The following is a 21,591-nucleotide window of genomic DNA, read 5'->3' as shown; positions in this document are numbered from 1 at the left end:
AGTAATCACTGCAGTCATTACATGGTCCTGGTCTCCCCCCAGCCTTTGATCAGAAATGTTTAGAGTGATCTCTGCCGCTTGCAGAACAAAGGCAGCTCCATCTCCTCCTTGCCCAGCTCTCCTGGAGGAAGCAGTGACCCTCTGCACTCCCACACCAGCGAGACTTCCCACCACAACACTGGGACATCGCGGCTTTGGTTACAACTTTGCACCATTGGCTGAGCTCAAACTAACAAAAAAACACCCCCAAACTGTCTGGCTTTGTATTTTCCTGGAGTTTAAGTCCAGATGAAGTAATTAGATCATCGTCTCTGCATTTTTGGATGTCACAAGTCACTCATTTCAGCTGAACATTGAGCTCCGTCACTCAGGCCAGATGAAAACCCAGCAACCCTGGGGAGAGCAGAGCTGCTGTGGGCTGACATGGGAAGTGACGGGGTGCCAGCATGGGCCCGGCACTGCCAGGGAGGGTTTGACGGTTCCCAGCAGAAGCCTGGTGCTCCAGCCCGATGAAAGGAGGACGATCCAGGCACCCTGAGCCCTCTCCCTCCCCAGCTGGCACAGGACACTGAGCTTTCAGACTGGATGATCTCAAAGCACTCGGACAAGGCAAGAAATCCTCATGGCTTTACCTCCCAGCTCCCTGCTTGCAGGCTGAGCCCTTCCTCCCAGTCGTTGAATTAAAACCGTGTGGTTGAAATGAGCTAATTTTGCTTGAAAGGCTGCAAGCCCCGGTGCAGGCACCGCTCCCCTCGCATGCTGTCACAGTACGCAGCCACCGTTGCTGCAAGAGAGCTGCGGCTCATTTCAAGGTTGAATTTGTCCAGCTTCAGTCCCTAGGATATTTACATCTCTGGAAATTATCTGGGGATGCTGCAGTCCGTTATAGCGGAGCTGTTGCTTCCCTTGGTCAGATTTCTGGGCAAGTGCTTGGATTTTAACACTCCGATGTCCCTGCATACACCCTTCTCTGTATTCTGCATTTTTTTTAAGATTAAGGAAAACATATTTTATTTTCAAGCTTTTCTTTGCAATTGCAAGGACCAGATACTCTTTTTAAATGACAAGAGATGAGAATCTTGTGCATTCGCATGACCCCAATGGCTTCAAAATCTCCTTTAACGAAACCATTGCCCAGATTTTACCAAAGACACGTGGGGCTGATGTACGTGAGGGCCACTGACACCCAGCACGGAACACATGAGCCCTGAAGTACCTAAAATTATCTCATGTTGGCTTTTGAAGATAAGTCTCCACCCTCCATTCAGAATGACAACTTTTGGCAACAACAAGAAAACAGAAATGACAGATGGTAACAAAATCTGGTACACAAACATGACAGTAGGCAATATAATGAACATTTCACCCACTCCTTCATTTATGCTAATCGGTGCTTTTGAGCAACCGGAATTGTTCTGCCAGACAGCCGCGGATCTGAAGCACGGCACAGCAAATCTCAGAGGGCCACTAACCTGAAACCAGGGTAAAACCCCACCAGGCCACTCACTGTGAATGAAATTAAGGTATCACTAAACTCCAACCCTGAGAAAATCCCCTCACTCCTAGAAAGCACATCGACCTCTCCTCCTGCCTGAAATTCCTGCCCTGAAAACACCACATCCACAAAACAGAGGCAGTTCAGTTTGCCTGCTACTCAAAGCTTCACCAAAATTCAGAGGAACCAGCAGAAATGAGAAGCAGCAGCCTTGCAGCCAATGTGAATTGCGCTAAATAAACATATTTGTTCCGGGGACAAAAATTTCCTTCAAAAAGCGCTTTTCGCCCAGACTCAGCTCTCCGGGATGGACTCCGTCCCTGCGGGAAAATGGTTACTCTTCCCTTTGAAGCCCACTTATCTCAGGCTGACATTCTCAGCGGAAGGTGCTATGTCACCCACAAACCTCCTTTTATTTCCTATAAAAATGTAAATCAGCCTATTTTTTCCCCCCAACAACCTTATGTAATGAGCAGTGTCCTCGCTCAATCATTTTGAAGATGTGCTTTAGCCTCTATTTTATGCAGGAATCTGTAAGACTGAAACCATTCTTCCCCTTCCTTCCCTGATATTTCAGTGCTTGCTCCTTTGCCTGCTGATGCAAAGCTCTGTGGCCATTCCTGGTGTGGACAGGACCTAAAAACATCTGAGAGGGCAACAGCAACACCCTTATATTCTCCCAAGGATATAAGATAAGTTTTCCCACAAGTTAATTGCCATTGCTTTCAGGAAAAAAAAAGGGGCAACCTTGAGCCCTTGCCCTCAGAGCCAGCTGGGATGTGTAATTGTACAAATCTGTGCACATTTTGTAATTATAAATGAGGCTGGTCTTCCATGATGAAGATTTCAAGACACTGCCCTTTACAGGACCCAATTTTCCTTTGCTTACAGCACTGTCACACATTACCCACAGCACATGAAATGCTCTCTTCTGGGGGCAGAATCAGAGTGAAAACACAGGAAAAATAGGGAATTTTGGTCAAAACATTTCTGTTGCTTTTGAGGAAAAAAAAAAAACAAACCATAGTCTTGTTGGGTTTCCAGTAACCAGGTCTGCAAATCCTACACCTGGCCCCAGGAGAAGGGGCTGGAGATTATCTTTGTGTCAGCAATTCATCTCATAGAACCAGAAATCTCCCACTGTCCTCATGAAGATCCACCCAGACTTCTCTGGCCTGGGGAAAACTTCACTCTTCCTGCTTTCTGTCATATCCACTTGTCATTTCCTGCCCTGGATGAAGCATCCCAGTATGTTTAGTTCTTCTTTGGGTGGAAACGAATCCATTTCACAGAATCACAGAATGTCTAGGTTCAAAGAGACCTTCAAGATCATCGAGTCCAATCCATGCCCTAACACCTCAACTAGATCATGGCATCGAGTGCCACATCCAATCTTTTTTAAACGTATCCAGTGATGGTGACTCCATCACCTCCCTGGGCAGATCATTCCAGTACTTTATCACTCTTTCAGTGAAAAACTTTTTCCTAATATCCAATCTATATTTCCCTTGATGCAGCCTGAGACTCTGTCCTGTTGTTCTGTCAGTTGCTGCCTCAAGAAACAGACCAACCCCAGCTGTCTACAACCACCCTTCAGGAAGTTGTAGAGAGTGATAAGGGCAACTCTGAGTGTCCTTCTCTCCAGGCTGAACAACCTCAGCTCCCTCAGTTGTTCCTCACATGGCTTGTTTTCCAAGTCCTTCACCAGCCTCGTTGCCCTCCTCTGGACACGCTCGAGCATCTCAATGTCCTTCCTAAACTGAGGGGCCCAGAACTGGACACAATACTCAAGGTATTTAATTGTCCTTGATGCCCACCTCCCCTTCTTCTAGACCTTCTGTGCAAAGCCATGTAGCAATTTTGAGTCAAGGGGATCTCAGCACATGGAGCAGTTGGAGCAGAATCCCACCATGGATGGAGCCATAGCAGACCAGGGTTTCCTGTTCTCCTCTCTGCTTCAGTCTCAATCATTTCTAAAAATAATGGCCCAACCAACATCCAGACTTGAAATGCTGGAGAAGCATTGACCAGTAGGTCTGGGGTCTTCCAGAGACCCCCACACTGCAGTTCCTGGGTGCTTTCATAGCCTTTTTATAGGATAATTTGGGCTGGAAGGGACCTTAAAGCTCATCTTGTTCCACCCCTGCCATGGGCAAGGACACCTCCCAATATCCCAGGTTGCTCCAGCCTGGCCTTGGACACTGCCAGGGATCCAGGGGCAGCCACAGCTGCTCTGGGCACCCTGTGCCAGGGCCTGCCCACCCTCCCAGGGAACAATTCCTGCCCAATCTCCCATCCAGCCCTGCCCTCTGGCACTGGAAGCCATTCCCTGTGTCCTGTCCCTCCATCCCTTGTCCCCAGCCCCTCTGCAGCTCTCCTGGAGCCCCTTTAGGCCCTGGCAGGGGCTCTGAGCTCTCCCTGGAGCCTTCTCCTCTCCAGGTGAGCACTCCCAGCTCTCCCAGCCTGGCTCCAGAGCAGAGGGGCTCCAGCCCTTGGAGCAGCTCTGTGGCCTCCTCTGGACTCTTTCCAGCAGCTCCACATCCTTCTGATCCTGGTGAACTGGAGGCAGCTCTGCGGGTGGGATCTCCCCTGAATCCCTCCCTCACCTGCTGCCCATGCTGTAGGATGAGCCCAGGATAACACTGGCTTTCTGGGCTGCACCTTCAATCCACAGGTACTGAATGTCACCTTCTAAAAGATTAACAAATCCTTTTTTGTTTTGTTTTGGTTTTGGGTCTTTTTTAAGGCTTTACACACAAAAGCTTTCCACCCCTTACCACCCATACTCTCCCTTTCCTCTGCCTAATTTCAGAGTAAGGAAGCCACACAAGAATTTTTCTCTCCAGGACACGGTGAACTGGCTGGCAGGTTGTCTGATGAGAAGGAATCTGTCCCAGGACAACGTGAAGAGGTGGGACCTTCTGCCTGTTGTCATGGAAAAGGGAAGATGCCTGCATTTGGCTGCTACTGAAACCAGGAGTGCCAGCTCAAAACCTGCAACATCAGCTTGGGAGGATGTTGCTCTGATGCTGCTGTGACTGAAGGAGGCTCGACCCCATGTCCTCGGCCACCCAGGTGCGTTCACAGGGGTCCCTGGTGCCCCAGAGCTGCCTGTTTATGGGGTGTGTGGGGCACAGGGGGCCGGGATGTGCTGCTGGATGGTCTGGGTTACTTTGCTGAAGCCTGGGCCAGGACCCCGACAGCCTCCAGCTCTGCCGGGGCCGTCCCCACGTCCCCATCGGGTTTTGCCCGCTCGCTGGACACGCTCAAAGTTCACGGTGCTATAAATACCCTGGCACAGGGCTGCCAGCGGGGCCGGCCGGCGCGGGGGGGCTGCTGAAACCCAACGGGCTTTCGCTGCAATTAACCCTGTGCGTGCATGAGTCCCCTCTGTGCTGTTTGAAAAAGGGGAACCCTCCAATTGGAAATGTCTAAAGCCAGAAGAGAGCAGCAAACTCCTTCAGTGGGCTGATTCCTGCTGGGAACAGCCCTGGGAGTGGTACCAGGACTGGAACAGCACGGGGCACTGGAGGATGTTGCAGTGGATGGGTGTTTTGTGGTCAGGCACATCCACAGCTGCTGTGTGACCCTCCAGCTTGGGCAGGTCCTTGTGTTGGGGATGCAGTGATGTGGATCCAGCATGGCTTGGGTCCCCCCATAAAGCGGAGGCTGCCTGTGCATCCCACATTCCCCACAGAGCCTGGCCTCATGATACACGGCCCCACGCCCTGCCCCACATGGCCCCACAGAGCAGAGCCCCACACCCTGCCCTGTAGGAGCCATGCACCACAGCCCTGTGCCCCGCAGCCTGCCCCGCGTCCCCTGCACCACGTGCAGGACTCGTTCCCAGCAGAAGAGCTGGAATGTATCAAAAATCTTGGAGGACAACAGAAACGCACTAAATCAGTACAGACTCCAATCCCGGCTTGGGGACAAGCCCAAAACGTGGAGTCCCCAGTGCTGCCAGGTCACCCGAGGCAGAGCACAGCACATCACCTGCAGCAGCGTGTGAAGCGGCTCCCTGGGGAGCTCAAACCGGGGAGACGCCTGTGACCCCACCCGCAGCTGTACAGAGCCCTTTTGTGGTGCCAAACGTTATTTTTTTAACCATTTCCCTCCCACACCTTACCCTGCCGGGCTGAGGGGAGAGCCAGTCTCCGAGGAAGAGCCTCTTGCCCCTTTTGCCTGTTGAAGCCACGGGCGATGGGCAGCTGGGAGGGAACAGAGGACAAGCTGGCAGAGCAGAGCCTCAGGGCTGTGCGCTACCCCCAGCTCCTGCTGAGGCTGCACACAGCTCAGTGCACACATGGCTCAGGGACAATGGCTCAGGACTGAGCAAGGTCCTGGTGACCAGAGGTGATCTCCAGCTCCACCCGGGCAGGCTGCCTCGAGTACGGGGCCACACATCCCTCTGTCCCCTGCCCTCGGGAATGTCGCAGCTGCAAGGGACCCTCGGCCTTGCTCAGGTTACAGCGCCACCAGAACAACCTCATTTCAGCCTTGGAAATGTCACCTTTTGGGTCCTTTCAGGCCAAGCAAAGGTTACTCGGGTTACTCGGGTCATCGCTCCTGTGGCTGACAGGGTTCTGCCCCACAGCAGTGCCCTGTCCCGTTCCCCACATTCCCTGTGCTGCTCTGGGATGTGGCTGCCCCAGGGCTGGTCCCCTCGAGCCCCAGGGCCGCTGTGAGTGGCACTGCCGGACTCCGCACGGAGCAAAGGAGCCTGGCGGGTGGCACTAGGGGGAGATAAAGGCCGGGACATGCCGGGCCCTGTGCCCTTCCTTGCCAGCCCGTCCTGTCCCCTTGTCCCCAGGGCCACCCTGGCCCCGGCTGCTGGCGGGGACAAAGGGGAGAACTGCAGGTTCCCACCTATCACAGTCCTGTTGCTCTGTAGGGTCTTTCCTGGCATCTTCAGTCTTTGGGAAGCATCTTTGGCAATGAGGGGCCTTACAGCATTTACACCTTTATGCAGCAGGTATAAAAGCAAGAAACTACCTTCTCCCATGTGCAGGTAGCACATGGACACCCCCAAACTCATCCAGAAAGGAGCAGAACAGCTGTAATGCCCAGAATGGGGGTCAGCAGGGAAGGATGAGTCTGGGGACATGGCCTGGAAGCAGGGAGTGACACATGCTGCAAGACCTCAGCTGCGGGCTCAGCCTGTCACGTCTGACTACCCTTTCCTAATGCCCCTAGGTGCACTTGGCATCAGCACAGCTGTGACAGCCTTTACAGGAGCCTACCACCAGCAAACCGGGCACCTTCAGCGCTAAAAACCATTTCAGGGCACCTCTGGGACAAGGTACCATCCCAGTATCACACCAGCTCCTCTGTTCCCGTGGATGTTCCCTTCTCCACAGGCTCCCTGTGAGCCCTCTCAGCAGAGATGAGATGAGTTCACTAGGCAGAGTTTGGGAGACAAGGAGCTAAACCAAGAGGACCTGTCTCCAGCAGAGCTGTTCATGTCCAGCTGGATCACAGGGATCACAGTGGCACCCATGGGTGCAGCCGTGGTTCCTGTGGTGTGAATCAGTGCTGGATGCTGGGGCAGGCACTGTGCAATGGCAGCTCTGCAGGCAGGGGACACACAGAGGGGAGCACTTTCCCCTTGTATTTTCTGTTAATGAGAAGGAAAAGTTAAATGGTTTCCTTTCTCCAGGAGGAGAGATTCAGAGTGTGGCTGGCACAGTTATCAAAAAATGCTTCTAATACAGGTTTGTACATCACTCGCAACGCCATCAAACCACAGTGCCCCAGGGGCCTGGGCTCACTGGGAACATGCCTGAGCTCCCCCACAAAAACCCACACAATCTCCACACAAAAAACACCCCAAACCACCAACCCACTGCAAAGTTGTGTTTTCTCTTTCACTGCCCAGTTTGGTCACAACCACAGCACACAGAAGCAACGCTTGCCCTGCAGCCACATCTCTGGTTTGCTCATATCTACAATTATTTAGAGCTCCTGCTCCAGAGTTTCCAACATTCTCTCTCCTAAACTTCATGCCTGCCATCGCCGGAGGGGAATGGGGCTGGTAACGTGATAGGGGTGTTGGCCTCGGACCAGGAGGCTGGATGCAGAGGGTGGAAGGCAGAGGGGTGCCCAGGCTGGCGTGTTATCCAAGCCCCTGCAGGAACAAGGTGTCTCTGGCTTGATGTGAGCTGGCAAGAGCAAGAGGAGGGAAGGAGAGCCTTCGTCAGCACTTTGCTATGCACTGTGCTCCCTGCTCTCCGCTTCTGGACACACAGACTCACTGCTGCTGTGGTGGCAGGACAGCCCTTCCCAGGACTGCTCACCCCGGGTCCTTTCTCCCTCTCAGGCCTGCAAAATTCCATGTTCTGCTTCAGCTTGGTTCCAAGCACGTGCCCAAAAAGCAGAAACCAACACAACATCACTGCTTTTCCCACACCATGAACTGAGCGAGGCACACGCAGCAGCACCTGATGGGGCACCCCCATGTCTGAGTGTCCACTGCCAGAGGTGGCTCCAACAGCATGCTGTTGTATAAAAGAGCTGACAGTCTGTGCCCACACCCTGCCACAGCCCCCAAACCCCCACGGGGCTCTGGCACAAGTCTGGGGTTTGCATTGTCCCTTACCAGACAGATCCATGGGTTTGCAAATCAACCTGGAAGTAAAGGCTCTTTTTTTTTTTTTGCTATTTTTCAGTAACATTAAATAAGGACAGAAGCATTCCCTGAGGTTGCCCAAGGCACCCAGTGCTGTGGCTGCAGCACAGCTTCCCCCCCTGTGAAATGCATCTTGTGCCACCATGGAATGCCAGTCCAGGATCTTGGGCTGCAAATGGACAGGGATTGGGGTTTGTTTCAATTGTTTCCATGCTGGTTCTTTGCTTTGAACAGATCATTCCTAAGATTGTGCCATTCTGCCACATGTTCTACACATCACTTCCCATCTCCCAGCTTGGACACAGCCTTTGAAAAAGGACATTTCACCTCCAGTGTGCCCCTGGCACTAACACAGCCTCTCTGCAGGCAGAGCTGGGCTCTTCCCAAAGGTTCCTGCTCTCAGGCACCTCGTGCCAAGCCCAACATGGTCACTTTGTCATCGAGTGTCAAGTACAAAGCATATGCAAGACAGATGGGTATGAGGTTCATAAGATAATTAAGCATGTTAATGAAGTTCATTTGCATCTAGTGCTTAAATTCCCATAAACTCTGCGAGGCTGGGAAATGAGAACTGCTGCCTGACGTCGCAAATCAACACAAGTTTAGTTACCAAAAGCAAAACAGCGATTAACGAGTGAGACCCAGGCTGAGCACAGCCCTGCAGATCCCCCTGACACAAGATGTCCCCCACGCCACTGCAGAGGCCACAGCCATTAATACAAACTCCTGTGGGCTCTGCTGGACTGAAATGTCAAGGAACCAGAGAGATTATGGGGAAATCATTGCTCCAAAGAAAGGTTAGACCCAGAGAAGAAGGGAAAGCTCTTTGATGTGAAAAGGAAAGTTGGTGGCTGGTGCGGGAAGCCAGGTGAGAGCACCCTCTCCATGAGCTGCCCCTGAAGCAGGACCAGGGCAGAGTCCTTTGATGGAGTCATGGTGATGGCACAGCAGAGAGAGGCAGCTGGGCAGAGATGGAGTCCAGGGCTGTGACCCAGACAGAGCTGGAGCAGCCCCAGGAAGGCAAGGGAAGACTTTGGATTGGAGATCCCCAGGAAACCCCCAAGGATACCCCAGGGGAACCAGGGCAGGAGCTGGCAGATGTGCTCCACACCCACCCCCCAGAGTGCCAGAGCTAGGAGGGCACTGGGGTCCTAACGTTTGGCCGCCAATCCTGGGCCAGAGGTCACCTGCAAGTTCTCACCTCCACAGGAAAGCTGAAATATCACCTCTGGTTAAGCAAGGAGGGCAAAGGCTGGGCAGCTTCCAGCCACCCACTGATCACAGACTGGGAGATGGCTCCAGGTGCTGCAGCATCTCTCCATTACCCCCAAGGTGATGGTGGTTCCTCGGAAGCGGAAACCCCGAATGGCACAGCCAGGCAGTGCAGAACCTGGGAGCACTCCACACCAAAAACCTCTGGGGTGGGGTATCACTCACCTTCCCTGCACCCAGGGCAATCCTGGAGCCTCCTTCTTCCAGAGGAGGAAGAAGCCAGTGGGTCCCAGAGATCCCACTCTGCAGCATGCCTGAAGTGCCAGATCCCTGGCAGCACCTGTAGATGGGAGACAAGAACAGCCTCTGGGCCCTGCTGTCCCCCACTGTCCACTTGTGCCAAGCACACCATGGCAGCAGGCCAAGCACTCAAGGCTCACGGTGGACAAACACAGCCCAGACTTTCTGGAACTCCTGTGAAACATCTCCCTGAGAGATCTTTGGGCTTTCTTGTTAAACAGTCCCCACATGAACTAACCATGCACAGGCTGGCTCTTTCAATATACCCAACATCAGTGAATGACATGTCCTGACCACAAACCAAGGCACAGAGAGAAAAACTTTAACATGGGCTTACCCAGGACAAGACAAACTGAAAACAGCAAGACTGGATTCATTTGAAATACCTTGACCAGATTTATTAAAAAATATCCCTTGGCAGTTGACAGTCACCATGATCCACAATCAGAACCTGACGGGACAACATTGGAACACTTTTCACCTACGGCAGAAGGTGAATACCTGGGAACAGCCCAGCAAGGCCTGCACACCCCTACTGGCATTAAACACTGGGCTGGCACCGAGGAGCCCAGGGCCAACGCTGGCTGTGGTGCCAGCTGCACCACAGGTGTTACCGTGTGCTCTCATACTTACCTGCTCTGTGGGAAAAAAGCAAACGTTCCAGATATGGGGAAAAGGATCAGTCAGGACCCAGACAAATGGGATACCACTTCTCTTTGATTCCAGCAGCTCTTGCTCTGCTGCAGCCGAGGGAGAGTAGGAAAAGGGAAGCTGGACAGTGTGGTTGGATCCATTCAGGTGCTGTGGCTGCCTGGTGAGGAGGGTTTGGTGCTGCAGGACACAGTGGTGGTGGGTCCAGAGGAATCCTTAACATCTGCCAGGTCAAACCCTGACTGGGAAGGGCTCTGCGCTTTGTTAGGGGTTTCATTCCCCAGTGAAACCCAGTGAACACACACTGGGATGCTGACAAGAAACCCCAAGAGAGGTGGGGGGTGTGGGAGAGACAGACAGACATGGGGTTTGCTCTTTGGGCCAGATTCCGGTCGTGGAAGTATCAAGGCTCCTCTTCTTACCCTGCCACTGCCGCTCAGCCAGTCCTTGCTCTGTGGACACTCACTCCAGAAAAACTGCCTCACTCCCCTTTCCAAGCAAATTAAGGGGATCTGAATAAGGCACTGGAATTCCAGAGTAAACCATCAATGCTCTCTGTCAAAGAGAAAAATAACTATTTAAACTTCATCCCCAGTTTTGACCAACACAAGCTCCCTGTGGGGAAAAGCTCTGCCCAGCAGTGACCTAAGGTGGCCGCAGAGGTGCTGCCAGTGGCAGCTGTACGGCCCCTTCCCAACGCTTCAGAGCTGGATTAAAAGGAGGAAAAATTAGGAAGGAGTCATCTTCTCACCCCAGGCACTGGGAACAGGAAGGTCATTCACTGCCAACACATCCAAGTGCAGCGTGTCTATGTGACAAATCCCTTCTGTGTTTAAGATGCCTTCTAAATATGCACCTAATCAAAAATTAACTTGGTGGCTTTACAGTTATCAAAGAAACATTGTTAAAAGCCAGATCCAAAACAAAGGGCTGAAAAACCTATTCCAAACCTATTCTTCCAGATCATGTGTCAAGGGCTGCGGCTGAAGCGGGGCTGGAGCAAAAATACGAAAGCAAAAACGATTTGGAGTCGACACAGTGTATTGTGAATTACTTCTCAGCTTTTCTACATCTAAGAGAGCATGAAATGATTGGCCGTACAGTGGAGCACTTTAATATACAATTGATTACAGAGCCGCAGATAACACGCGTTGGATCTATATACACACACAGAGCTTAATATTTCACAGATACAACTTTTTGCCATCTCGGTTTGTCCACGAAGCATTGGCAGAGTATTTACAGTGAGGCTGCTGCGAGGAAGCCCCGTCCCCCCGCACAGCCCCGGGCGAGGCCGCCCCAGCAGGGCGTGTAAACAGAGCGGTTCTCTCTTTCTGCAAGGGAGGGAGAAGGTGGGAACACGGGCTGCGCTGGGCAGGAGGGAAAGGAACCAGAGATACCAGGAAATATAATGTCCAGCTAACCTGGAGACTTCAAAACACTTGAATTTGCTTTTTAAAAATATTTTAACTGATAACTGTCCTCAATTTATTTTCAGTTTGTAATTCAATAATGTTTCAATGGCATTTTCAGTTAACGCTTTCTATCCATCTGCATTTCTATCCATCCCCACCTGTGCTTGTGCAAGGACAGGGAGTGCTGAAGCCCTGGGTCAGTGCTGAGGGAGCTTCTCCAGGAAGCAGGGGATGCTCGGGGGCCTGTGCTGCCTCCCAGGCCCACTCCTTGCCCTCAGCAAATCAAAGCCAACCCTGGTTTCACTCCAAGAATAATCTCTCTCGGGCTGTTTGTAATCAGGTCCCACCACCCTGGATGTCCAGCGATGGCTTTTACAGGGGGATCACTGTGTGGGTGTCGTTGTGTGGGCAGAGGCAGGGCAGATCCAACCCCAAACCCCAACCCCAGCCCTTATCCCCAGCCCCAGCCGGTCGTGGTCAGGCACAGCGCTCTGATTCCTAATGCGGGCCTTCAGTAGCCAGCCAAAATCTGCCCCGTGAGAAAAGCAAAGCACCAGGCAGGAGGGAAGGTGCATTTACCAAGGTGTCCGTGGCCTGGCTGCACGGAGCAGGCAGCAGGACACTGCCCAGGAGCAAACCTCCCCAGAGCCTGGGGACAGCTCGGCTGCTGGAGCCGCTGCTCCCAGGCACCACTACGGGTCCTACAGGGCAGCTCCTGCGCTGGGGCTGGCCCCAGGGGCACACCCAGCTCCTTCCCAACCAACCCCCCCTTCCCATCGTTTACATCCCTGCCTTGTCCCCCTCAGTGCTGAAAGGACCAAAGGGCGAGAAAGGAGGAATCCAGCCCCTGCCACCAGCAAAGACAACATTCTATAAGTCAAGAATACTGTTCCACGGAAAGAAGGAGCTTTCCTGAGCACTTCAACACCTAAAGCCATCCAGCTGGCACCGGGCAGTGAGGTGACTCTATTGAGCGCACGGCGGGAGCTGTTTACCTGTTCCTGGGGAACTGGGTGAGGGTGGCCAAGGTCCTTGTCATCTTTGGATACTGCTGCTGCCTCCCTGCAAACCAGGGACACCTGTGCCATCGAGCAGGAAAAATTCCCAAATATTCAGCGCGACCTCGGAGCTGTGTTTCTTGTCTCAGCAGGTGTCGGAGTTGTTAAGGCTCTTGGCTTTAAAGAGTTTATTACTTTGGAAGTTTAAAGCTGTGCTTGCAGTAGGGTGTAACAGGTCTCTGTCTCAGCATACGTTATCAGCATCTCTGTATCTAAGCACAGGCTCTGAAACCAGAACCAATTAAACTGGGGAGAGGGTCACTGGTAACTGTGGGCTCCTGGAACATCTGCTGGTGCCAGTGGGACCGTGCCAGTACCTGTGCAGTGACCAAACCTGGCTGAGGCAGTGACACAGAGCAGAGCTGGCAGTGCTGCCACCCCTCCTTTGGACATGATGGAGTGGCACACCCAGTACTGGAAATAAACCTAAACACAGCTCTGGCTCACCTGGAAAAGGAAAAGCTTCAGAGTCACTGAAAAGGCAATTCCCCTTGGGAACACCCACAGATGGACCACACGCTCTGTGTCCTTCCCTGCCCTGAGCTGTATCTCTCAGCACGAATGGACACAAACCATCTGCAATTCCAAGGATGGAGCTGATGCACTAAGGCAGAAACAAGTGAAGACTTGAGTAACTGAGGGAAGAAAAGAAGGAAAACCTTGAGAAAGTCACCTTGACTTGAGGATTTGAGAAATGATGGCCAAATCAGTGACACACAAGTGGTGGCACTGGCTTACACCACACATCCAGCAATGAGCTGGATGACAAATTGGTCAGAGCATCACCAATGAGAGTGGGAACTTAAACTTGTACCAACTGTTCCCAGCCATGACCTCTTCTGCAGTTCTTCAATTCAGTGAATGCTGCAATTTCTGGACATTAAAATCCATTACGGGCACGGAGCTGCTCCAAGGGCTGGAGCCCCTCTGCTCTGGAGCCAGGCTGGGAGAGCTGGGTGTGCTCACCTGGAGAGGAGAAGGCTCCAGGGAGAGCTCAGAGCCCCTGCCAGGGCCTAAAGGGGCTCCAGGAGAGCTGCAGAGGGACTGGGGACAAGGGATGGAGGGACAGGACACAGGGAATGGCTTCCACTGGCAGAGGGCAGGGCTGGATGGGAGATTGGGCAGGAATTGTTCCCTGGAGGGTGGGCAGGGCCTGGCACAGGGTGCCCAGAGCAGCTGTGGCTGCCCCTGGATCCCTGGCAGTGCCCAAGGCCAGGTTGGACACTGGGGCTTGGAGCAGGCTGGGATGGTGGAAGGTGTCCCTGCACATGGCATGGGGGTGGAACAAGATGAGCTTTAAGGTCCTTTCCAACCCAGACTGTTCTGGGATTCTGTGCAATTGTTGCAGTGAGCCAGAAAACAGGGAGAATGGAGCAAACATCTCCAAGGCTGAGACAGGAGATGGCAGCAGCGGCCTCGGGGCCAATCCTGAAGTGTAAAACACCAAGGGCTGCTGCCTCAGACACCCGTGTGCAGTGTGGAGACTGGGCACAGCTCCTGAGGACAATGCTGAACTCCAGCCCTGGAGCAGCTGTGTGGGAAGACGCTGGGCACCTGCCTCCAGCTCCTGGCCAGCCTCGGCCTGGGCAGCAAATGGTTAACGGCTACAGTAAGGGACCAGGAAAAAAAACCAAAAAACCACCACCAACAAACTACCAAAGCTTTAAATATCTCCCACCAATCTGTTTTGTCCAAACTAATCCTCTCTCTCCCAAGCCAAAATTGACTCCCAAAGGCAAGGAGCAAACAGTTCTGTATGTGTTGTACAGCCCAGCCCTGATAAAGGGCTGAGAAGTTCAGTTCATACCAGAAAGACCTGAAAGAGATTTTATACAAAATATTTGTATTTTTTTTTTCTACCAGAGCTTTACCTGGTGTCTGCAAAACTTCCTTCCCACGGCACCCTCAAACTGCACTGCTGTCAAGACAAGACACATTCCATCCCTGTTTTACTTTCTCCTTCAACCTCTACCGAGGCTGATGTTTCATTTTGAACAAACTCTTCAAATAAGACGAAGGCAGTAAGCTCTTGGTGTCTGACTTTCACCAACAAAACTCCCTGGGCGGAGTTCAGAGGGTGGTGTTAATGCAGATTTTGATAAAATCAGCCCATTTTAAGGCTCTCTGGTCCCAGGAAACAGGAACAGCTTGGGAAGCCGAGGCTCTGCCTCACACCTGACACAGCTTCCTGTACAGCACTCTGGACACACAGATCAGCCCTTGAAACCACCCAGCAGCTCCTTCCACATCCCCTTCTCCTCATCTCCCCACTTCCACACCTGGAAGCACGTTACCACGTGGAGCTGTGACACTGTGTCCTGCCTACAGCTCTGAGCTGAGACACCCTCCGACCATGGCAGCACGCAGACAGCTCCAGGGCCTGCAGGAATTGGTGAGTAATGGTTACCAGATCCAAATTTTTTATTCTGCAGAATCCCACTGGCACTGCCTGCATGGCTCAGTCTTAGCAACAGCGAAGAGCAATTCAAGTTTTACCCCAGGAAACAAACCAAGGACTGCTACAGCCTGCAGAGAGAACTCAAAAGGAAAAAAACATTGGAGCGAACGACTTTCCTGCCCAAACTGATGTTCCACGAGCAACCAGTCAAGTCTCAGCTTTACTCAGAGACTTCAGCTGGCATTTCACAGCCGCCTGGGCATTGAGATGGCAGTGCCATGGCACTGGGTCACCCCTGCACCTCCACCTTGACTGTTCCCACATGCAAATCATTCTGTACTTACAGTCAAACCTCCCCTCTGGCATTTCCAGCAAACTGGAAAAACCGCATCAATAAACAGCAACTGCACTGGTAAATTTAATTCTTAAATTTAACTGCGGGGACGTGCCTCTTCTGTATCTTCTGTCACCACCACGAGGAGGAAGCTGCAGCTGTGAGCAGGCAAAATGGACCAAACATGAAAGCAAACCCCCTCTCCCCTTTCCTCAGGACACAGGGAGGCACCAGCAGCGGCAGCAGCACCGGGAGCCGTGCCCTCAGCTCAGCTGCTGCCGTGCAATGAGGAAGACACAGGTTCCCAAAGGTGAGGAGCAGGGAGGCAACAACCACCTGTGTGCCCCATCCAGATGGAGCAAATGAGACCACAGCAGGGAAGGAGGGAGAAAGCAGGGTCTTTAAATTTGGCAAAATGCCCTGCCAAGCCAAGGTGCAGATTTAAACAGCCAAAGGCATCACAGCCAACCTCAGGCACCTTCAGCCTCTTGAGATGTGACATGAATTAACTGCTTCCTTGCAACACCTTTTGCTGTATTCAGAGTGGAAGTTTTAGAAACAGGTCAGAATGAGCAATTTTAAAATGCCAGAAGCCCTAAAAACTGGGCCTTTTTCTCAGGAATAAACTCCTCTTTAGCTAAAGCTGCTATGGGTACAGGGAGCTCCCTTCAGTTCTGCTCTGGGCACCTCCTTTCTGTGTTTTAGCCCTAAAAGAAGAGTATCCAAATACTTATTGTTTTGTGTAAAGCCCTTGGGGAATCCACCCTGTCCTCCCCTCATTTTGTCACTCCTGGGACACAGCAGAGGCTGCAGCCAGACCGTGGCACTGTCCCGCTCTGCTCACAGTGCTCACGTTACCTGCAGCAAAGGGGAGTGGCCCCAAATCCTGGGAAGTAACAGGCAAATCCGCCCTCCTCCAAATCCTAATGCCAGAAGTGAATCAAAGGGAATGCATTTACCTGCTTCTCACTGAGAAAATCCCTCACGGGAGCAGCAGGGAGGAAAAAGCATTTTGGTGTGTTAGCAGCAGATTAAGACCTCACTGCCCACAATATTCTGTGCACTCCTTGTCACTCTGCACCCTGGAGCAGGTGCTGCGAGTGGCAGAAGGCAACATGGGGCACACAAACACCCAGCAATCTCCCCAGCTGCCTTTTCTGGATCATTTTAAAATCGCTGCCATTAAACCACCCTAAAGACTGGAGGCGCAGCCACGCAGGGATTGTCTGTGTGGAATAAACCCCCGGGGACCCGGCCAAGCCCCCCATTCACGGACTGCACTGCTGGCACCAGCAGCACACACACCACAGGCATTTTAATGAAGTGAACTTTGCCTGTGGCCTCCCACCAGCACACGTGTCAGGAATTCTGCAGCAGAGCCACACAACACTGCTAGAAACGCCTCCGGAGTCATTTTTGTGTCAGGATAAATCTTCAAAAGCGCAAGGGGAGGTGTGAAGGTTCAGCTCACACCGGTTTACAACACCAACAGGTATCTCCTTGCACCTGGAAAACCTCCCCCTCCATCGAGAACTGAACTTCTTGATTTGGTTGCTACACTGCATGGAGATTTAACCCCTGGCAGCCCTGCAGCCCCAGCTGTGGGGTTCTTGCTGCTGTCCTGGCAATGAGCAAATGGGGCACCACTGGTCACCCATCAGGAGTCTTGTCCCAACCCAGAGTTAAGGCAGAGTACCACCACTGGCAGTTCCCAGAGCAGACAACAGCCCTTGATTTCTGAGTCCACCAGTGCTGCTGCCCTCAGTGCCTTTATTTGCTAAGGGCCAACAAAGGGAGGTCCTGGTGGGTTTGGGGTTTGGTATTCGGATGTTCCCATAAACGCAAGGATAAAACCCACAGCCCCACACCACAGCAGCACGGGAGCCCTGTGAACTTTATCGGCTGGAGGAGAAGGATTTTGCATCCTGAAGTGCTTTAACAATGAGGAGGAAGGTGCTTTGGGTCTGGGGTCCCATTCCAGCACCTTTTCCTTCTGGGTTTAACCACGGGCTGCCAACCTCTCCCTGGGGCTGGGCTGGGGCTGGTGGAGGTTTGGTTATTGTGCAGTGTCCCAAGGAGCCAGCGCACCCCGACTGAGCTCTGCCCTGGCACACAGCTGAGCAGGGAGAGAGCAAGGATGGGCAGGGTCTATAAAACTGGGAGAAAGAAGTGACAGGGAGAAGGGCTGGAACGACTCTGAGACAACGTAACACTAGAAGGCATGTAAACAATTCTGGATTGTGTTAGCTCCTTGGCTGTAGGAAAAGGAATACTGACACACCTTAACTGAACCAAGAGCCCTAACAATGGTTTCAGGAATACATTCTTCAGATGCAAGAGGTATTTGCAGAAATACTACCTGAAAGTTGGAGTGCAACCCACTATGGGGAGGGGGAAGTTGTAACCCAGGGAGAAGGAAGCTGCTGGAAAACTGTGCCCTCAAAACCACCTGACATTGCTGCTCATCAGGAACAGCCTCCAAACAGGCAACAGCATCTGTGGCACAGGGATCTGGGGGTGAGGATCCCCTGGTTTGTTGTGTGCTGGCAGATTGAGCGAAGAAGATGAATTCTGAACAGCTTTCCTATCAAATGGGATGCTGACATGCATAAAGAGCAGCTTTGCAGGACCTGTGTGCAGAGTTCTGTTTAACTGCGATCCAGAAATCCCACAGACTCACATCTGATAAAGGCTTCATGGGCTCTGTGGTGACTGTGGAGTGGAGATTATCTCCACCAGCTGAACAGCAACCCCACGATGGATATATTTATTACTCATACCCCAAAATCACATGGGGATAAGAGGAAGAAGCAATACATTCTGACTCGAGCTCGGATGGAAAGAGCCCCCAGCACCACACAGTCAGTGCTGCACTGCCTTTCCCCAGCTCTTCCCTGGCTGATCAGCTTGTTTTGGGAATAGAAATCCTTTCACTTTATTTGGTGTCAGAGGGAGTTGGCTGAACTAGAGTAGTTGAATGGCCAACATGATCCTCAGCAGGACATGAAATGCCGAGAGGGAGGTGGTGGAAGCATGCAGAGGACAGAGTGGCACAGCCTAAGCCCTCAGTTCCCTCTGTGCAAGCAGCTCCTGGGCTCCCAGGCCTCTGCTCCCAGGGACCTGCACGGAGCCGTTCGCAGGACTGGGAAATGATTGTGCTTCTCAACTCACTACAAGGACTCTTCTCCCTATCCCTGCTTTCAGCAGCAGCAAGGGAGCATTCTGTTCTCTTCCCTGCTGCAAAAGCACTGTGTGTGTGTGTGTGTGTGTGTGTGTGTGTGTGTGTGTGTGTAAAAATCCTGAAAAATACTGTGCAGCACCATTGGTTCAGTCCAGAGGGAAGCTGGGATACTCAACGGCGTTTGGTGGCTTCCGAAGTGTCACCAGCTCGGAAACAAATATTGCCTAAGGTAACATCCTCACAGTGGTTGGTAGTTCACAGAGGCTCAAACACTGTCTTATTAAACCCACGAACAATTCATCTCTCCCGGTCCCTTCTGCACGCGAAAATTCCCAAACAAATTTAAAAAAAAAACAAACCAAGAAAACCAAACAGGAATAAAGTAAATAAATAAATAAAGGCATTCCCAAAACATTTATTTTGCTTCTCTCTTTCTCTCTCTCCAATCAGCTCAGAGACACCGATGTCACCTACCTTCGCCCCGAGCTGCACACGGAGCCGGGAGCCCTGAACTGCAGCACTCCCGTGGTCTCTCGGCTGCTTCTGGAAAGTTGTCCCCAGAGCTGGCACTGTCCCAACCCTCCTTCCACTCCCACGGATCAGTAACTCATTGGCTATATGGAAAGAAGTCTATCCAAAGCACACGATGGCACATGGAGGCTGCAGGAAGCATCGGGAAAGGAGAACGGAACGACAGCAGCTGCTCCTCCCGCCCTAACTAAAAGCTGAGGCACGGCACAACTCCCCCTCCAGCCCGACCCAAAGCCTGTCACCCCTCGCCCAGACATTCTTGTGGTGCATTACTGGCACTTTATAGCAGTCTCATATGGTAGATACATGCACATGTCTGTGTGTTACATACAAAAGGTCTGATAACAGTAAAACATTGTTCCGAGAGATATAAAAAACCCAAGGAGTTGCATTAGCCAAAAAAAGTGTTTTGTGAGAAACAACAATAAAAATGATATAACCACAGCTTTTCTTTTCTTTAAAATTAGATAAATACCCAAAGCTATGATTTCACTTGGGGCCTCTGTACCTTGACAGGGAGTCCAATGGAGTATATCTGAAGGCACTTAATATCCTCTACTCAGCTGTAAGATGGCTGCACAGGGAGCTGGGGAGCTTGGGATGTGACTTGGGGCATGGAGGAGAGAGATGGATGAAAACAAGCCCTGAAGAGCCATGATCCACACAGCCCCAGGTGCCGAAACGAACACAAACGTACAACCCAGGTGTGGAGAAGGTCTCTCTTGAAAAAGAAAACTGCCAATTGCAAAAGTCCGTGTGTTTCTATGGACAGAGCACTTCATGCAACTCTGACAGTTCATCATACACTCTTAGAGATATTTAGCTTTGTCAGTTCATCGACCTCCTCAGTCCCCGCTTCCTCACAGTCATCCTTCTCCACGGCTTTGCCAAACCTGCACCTCTCCTCTGCCTTCGCCGCGTCTTTCTGGAGCTTCTTGGCGGAAGGAAGGATGTCCTTGGCTTCTGAGTTTTCTGTGCCATGGGCTATCTTATCAGAATTCTGTACAGAAGGCACCAGGTTGGCGATCTCGTCCGTCGGAGACCGCCCGATGCTGCCATCCACTTGAACCCGAATGTCTGGAGATATGGACAACTGGTGGTGCGGCACGATGCCGTTGTCCATGCACTTGGGGTAAAGGTAGGTCTTCATCTGACCCTTCCCCTTCACGTTGACCGTCCCCCTGTAGTCAAAGTCATACCCCATCTTGCTGAGGATGCGGTAGCTCTCCTCACTCACCTGGATGCGGCACTCGACGCCGGTGGTGTCCATCCTGCTGGCGATGTTCACCGTGTCCCCCCAGATGTCATACAACAGCTTGGTGGTGCCGATGACCCCGGCCGTGAGCGGGCCGTGGTTGAAGCCGATCCGGAGCTTGAAGTTAAACCACAGCATGTTGTTGTTGAAGTCGTCCACCACCCGCATCATTTCTTTGGCAAATTCAAAAAGGGTCTGCAGGTGCCCGTGGGGATGGCTGCTGTCCTGGCACTGCGAGGTGTTCAGCCCCGACGCCGCCATGTAGGTGGCCCCGATGGTTTTGATTTTCTCGATGCTGCTGTAGTGGGGTTTGCTCAGCAGCTCGTCGAAGTCCCCGATGAGCTCGTTGAGGACTCGGTAACACTCCTTGCCGCCCTCGTAGTTCTCCTCGTAGAACTCGCTGAAGTTGACGATGCTGGCAAAGATCACCCCGCCGCTGTCGTGGTTTTTGGAATAGCTCTGGGACACCTTCAGCTGCTCGGCCACGTGGTAGGGGATGATGTTCCTCAGCAGCCAGTCGGCCTGATCCCTCATGCTCTGGATCTTGGTGCGGTGCAGGTCGGCCTCCACGTCCCCGTGGTAGTGCAGGCGGTAACTGACCTCGAACTCGCGGTTCAGGAACCAGACCAGCAGGAGCAGCAGGAAGGACACCAGAATTACCTCCTGGCCGATGAGCTCCGCCGGCCGCCTCGCCTCGCTCGGCACCGAGCTGTTGCACGGGCTCTTTCTGGAGCTGCACAAAGGGGAGAACACACAGGGGCGTTTTAAGTTAGGGCACTGCCATCCCTGCTCCACAGTTAGAAATCCTCTGCTGGAAAAGGAAGTGTGGGAAGTACAGTTACATACTGAATGAGAAAACAGGAGTTGAGAACTTCATCTGCTGTTAAGAAAACGCCAAAGAATTAATTCAGTTCTTAAACGCACCGAGTACTTCCTTAAACCCACCAAGTATTTCTTTATCATCACGTTCAGCAGCACAGCCCAATCCTTCCACCAAGGAAAGAGTTATCATTATATCTAAATATATAACCGAAAGCACTGCATGTAAATATGTACCTGTGTGTGTGTTTAGGTATCTGAGTACACTGAATGTCTGTACGTGAGGGTGTCTGTGGGGTTTGTGGAATTTACCT

The 21,591-nt window shown here is 52.2% G+C and overlaps 1 protein-coding gene across 2 annotated transcripts in view; it reads right to left on the bottom strand.

The window, feature by feature from the left end:
- Positions 1-11,309: 11,309 nt before the first annotated feature.
- Positions 11,310-21,591, bottom strand: part of ADCY9 (adenylate cyclase 9) — a 90,660-nt gene continuing 80,378 nt past the window's right edge. For both annotated transcript variants that reach the window (XM_040078716.2, XM_040078717.2), the window contains one exon: positions 11,310-21,191. In XM_040078716.2, coding sequence (XP_039934650.1) covers positions 20,003-21,191 — 1,189 coding nt within the window. In that variant the 3' untranslated portion in view covers positions 11,310-20,002. The remainder of the gene's footprint in view (positions 21,192-21,591) is intronic.

The sequence above is a fragment of the Hirundo rustica genome, chromosome 15 (assembly GCF_015227805.2).
Source record: "Hirundo rustica isolate bHirRus1 chromosome 15, bHirRus1.pri.v3, whole genome shotgun sequence".
Lineage (NCBI taxonomy): Eukaryota > Metazoa > Chordata > Aves > Passeriformes > Hirundinidae > Hirundo > Hirundo rustica.
The sequence above is the reverse complement of the archived record's forward strand: the minus strand, read 5'-3'. Positions and strand labels throughout refer to the sequence as shown.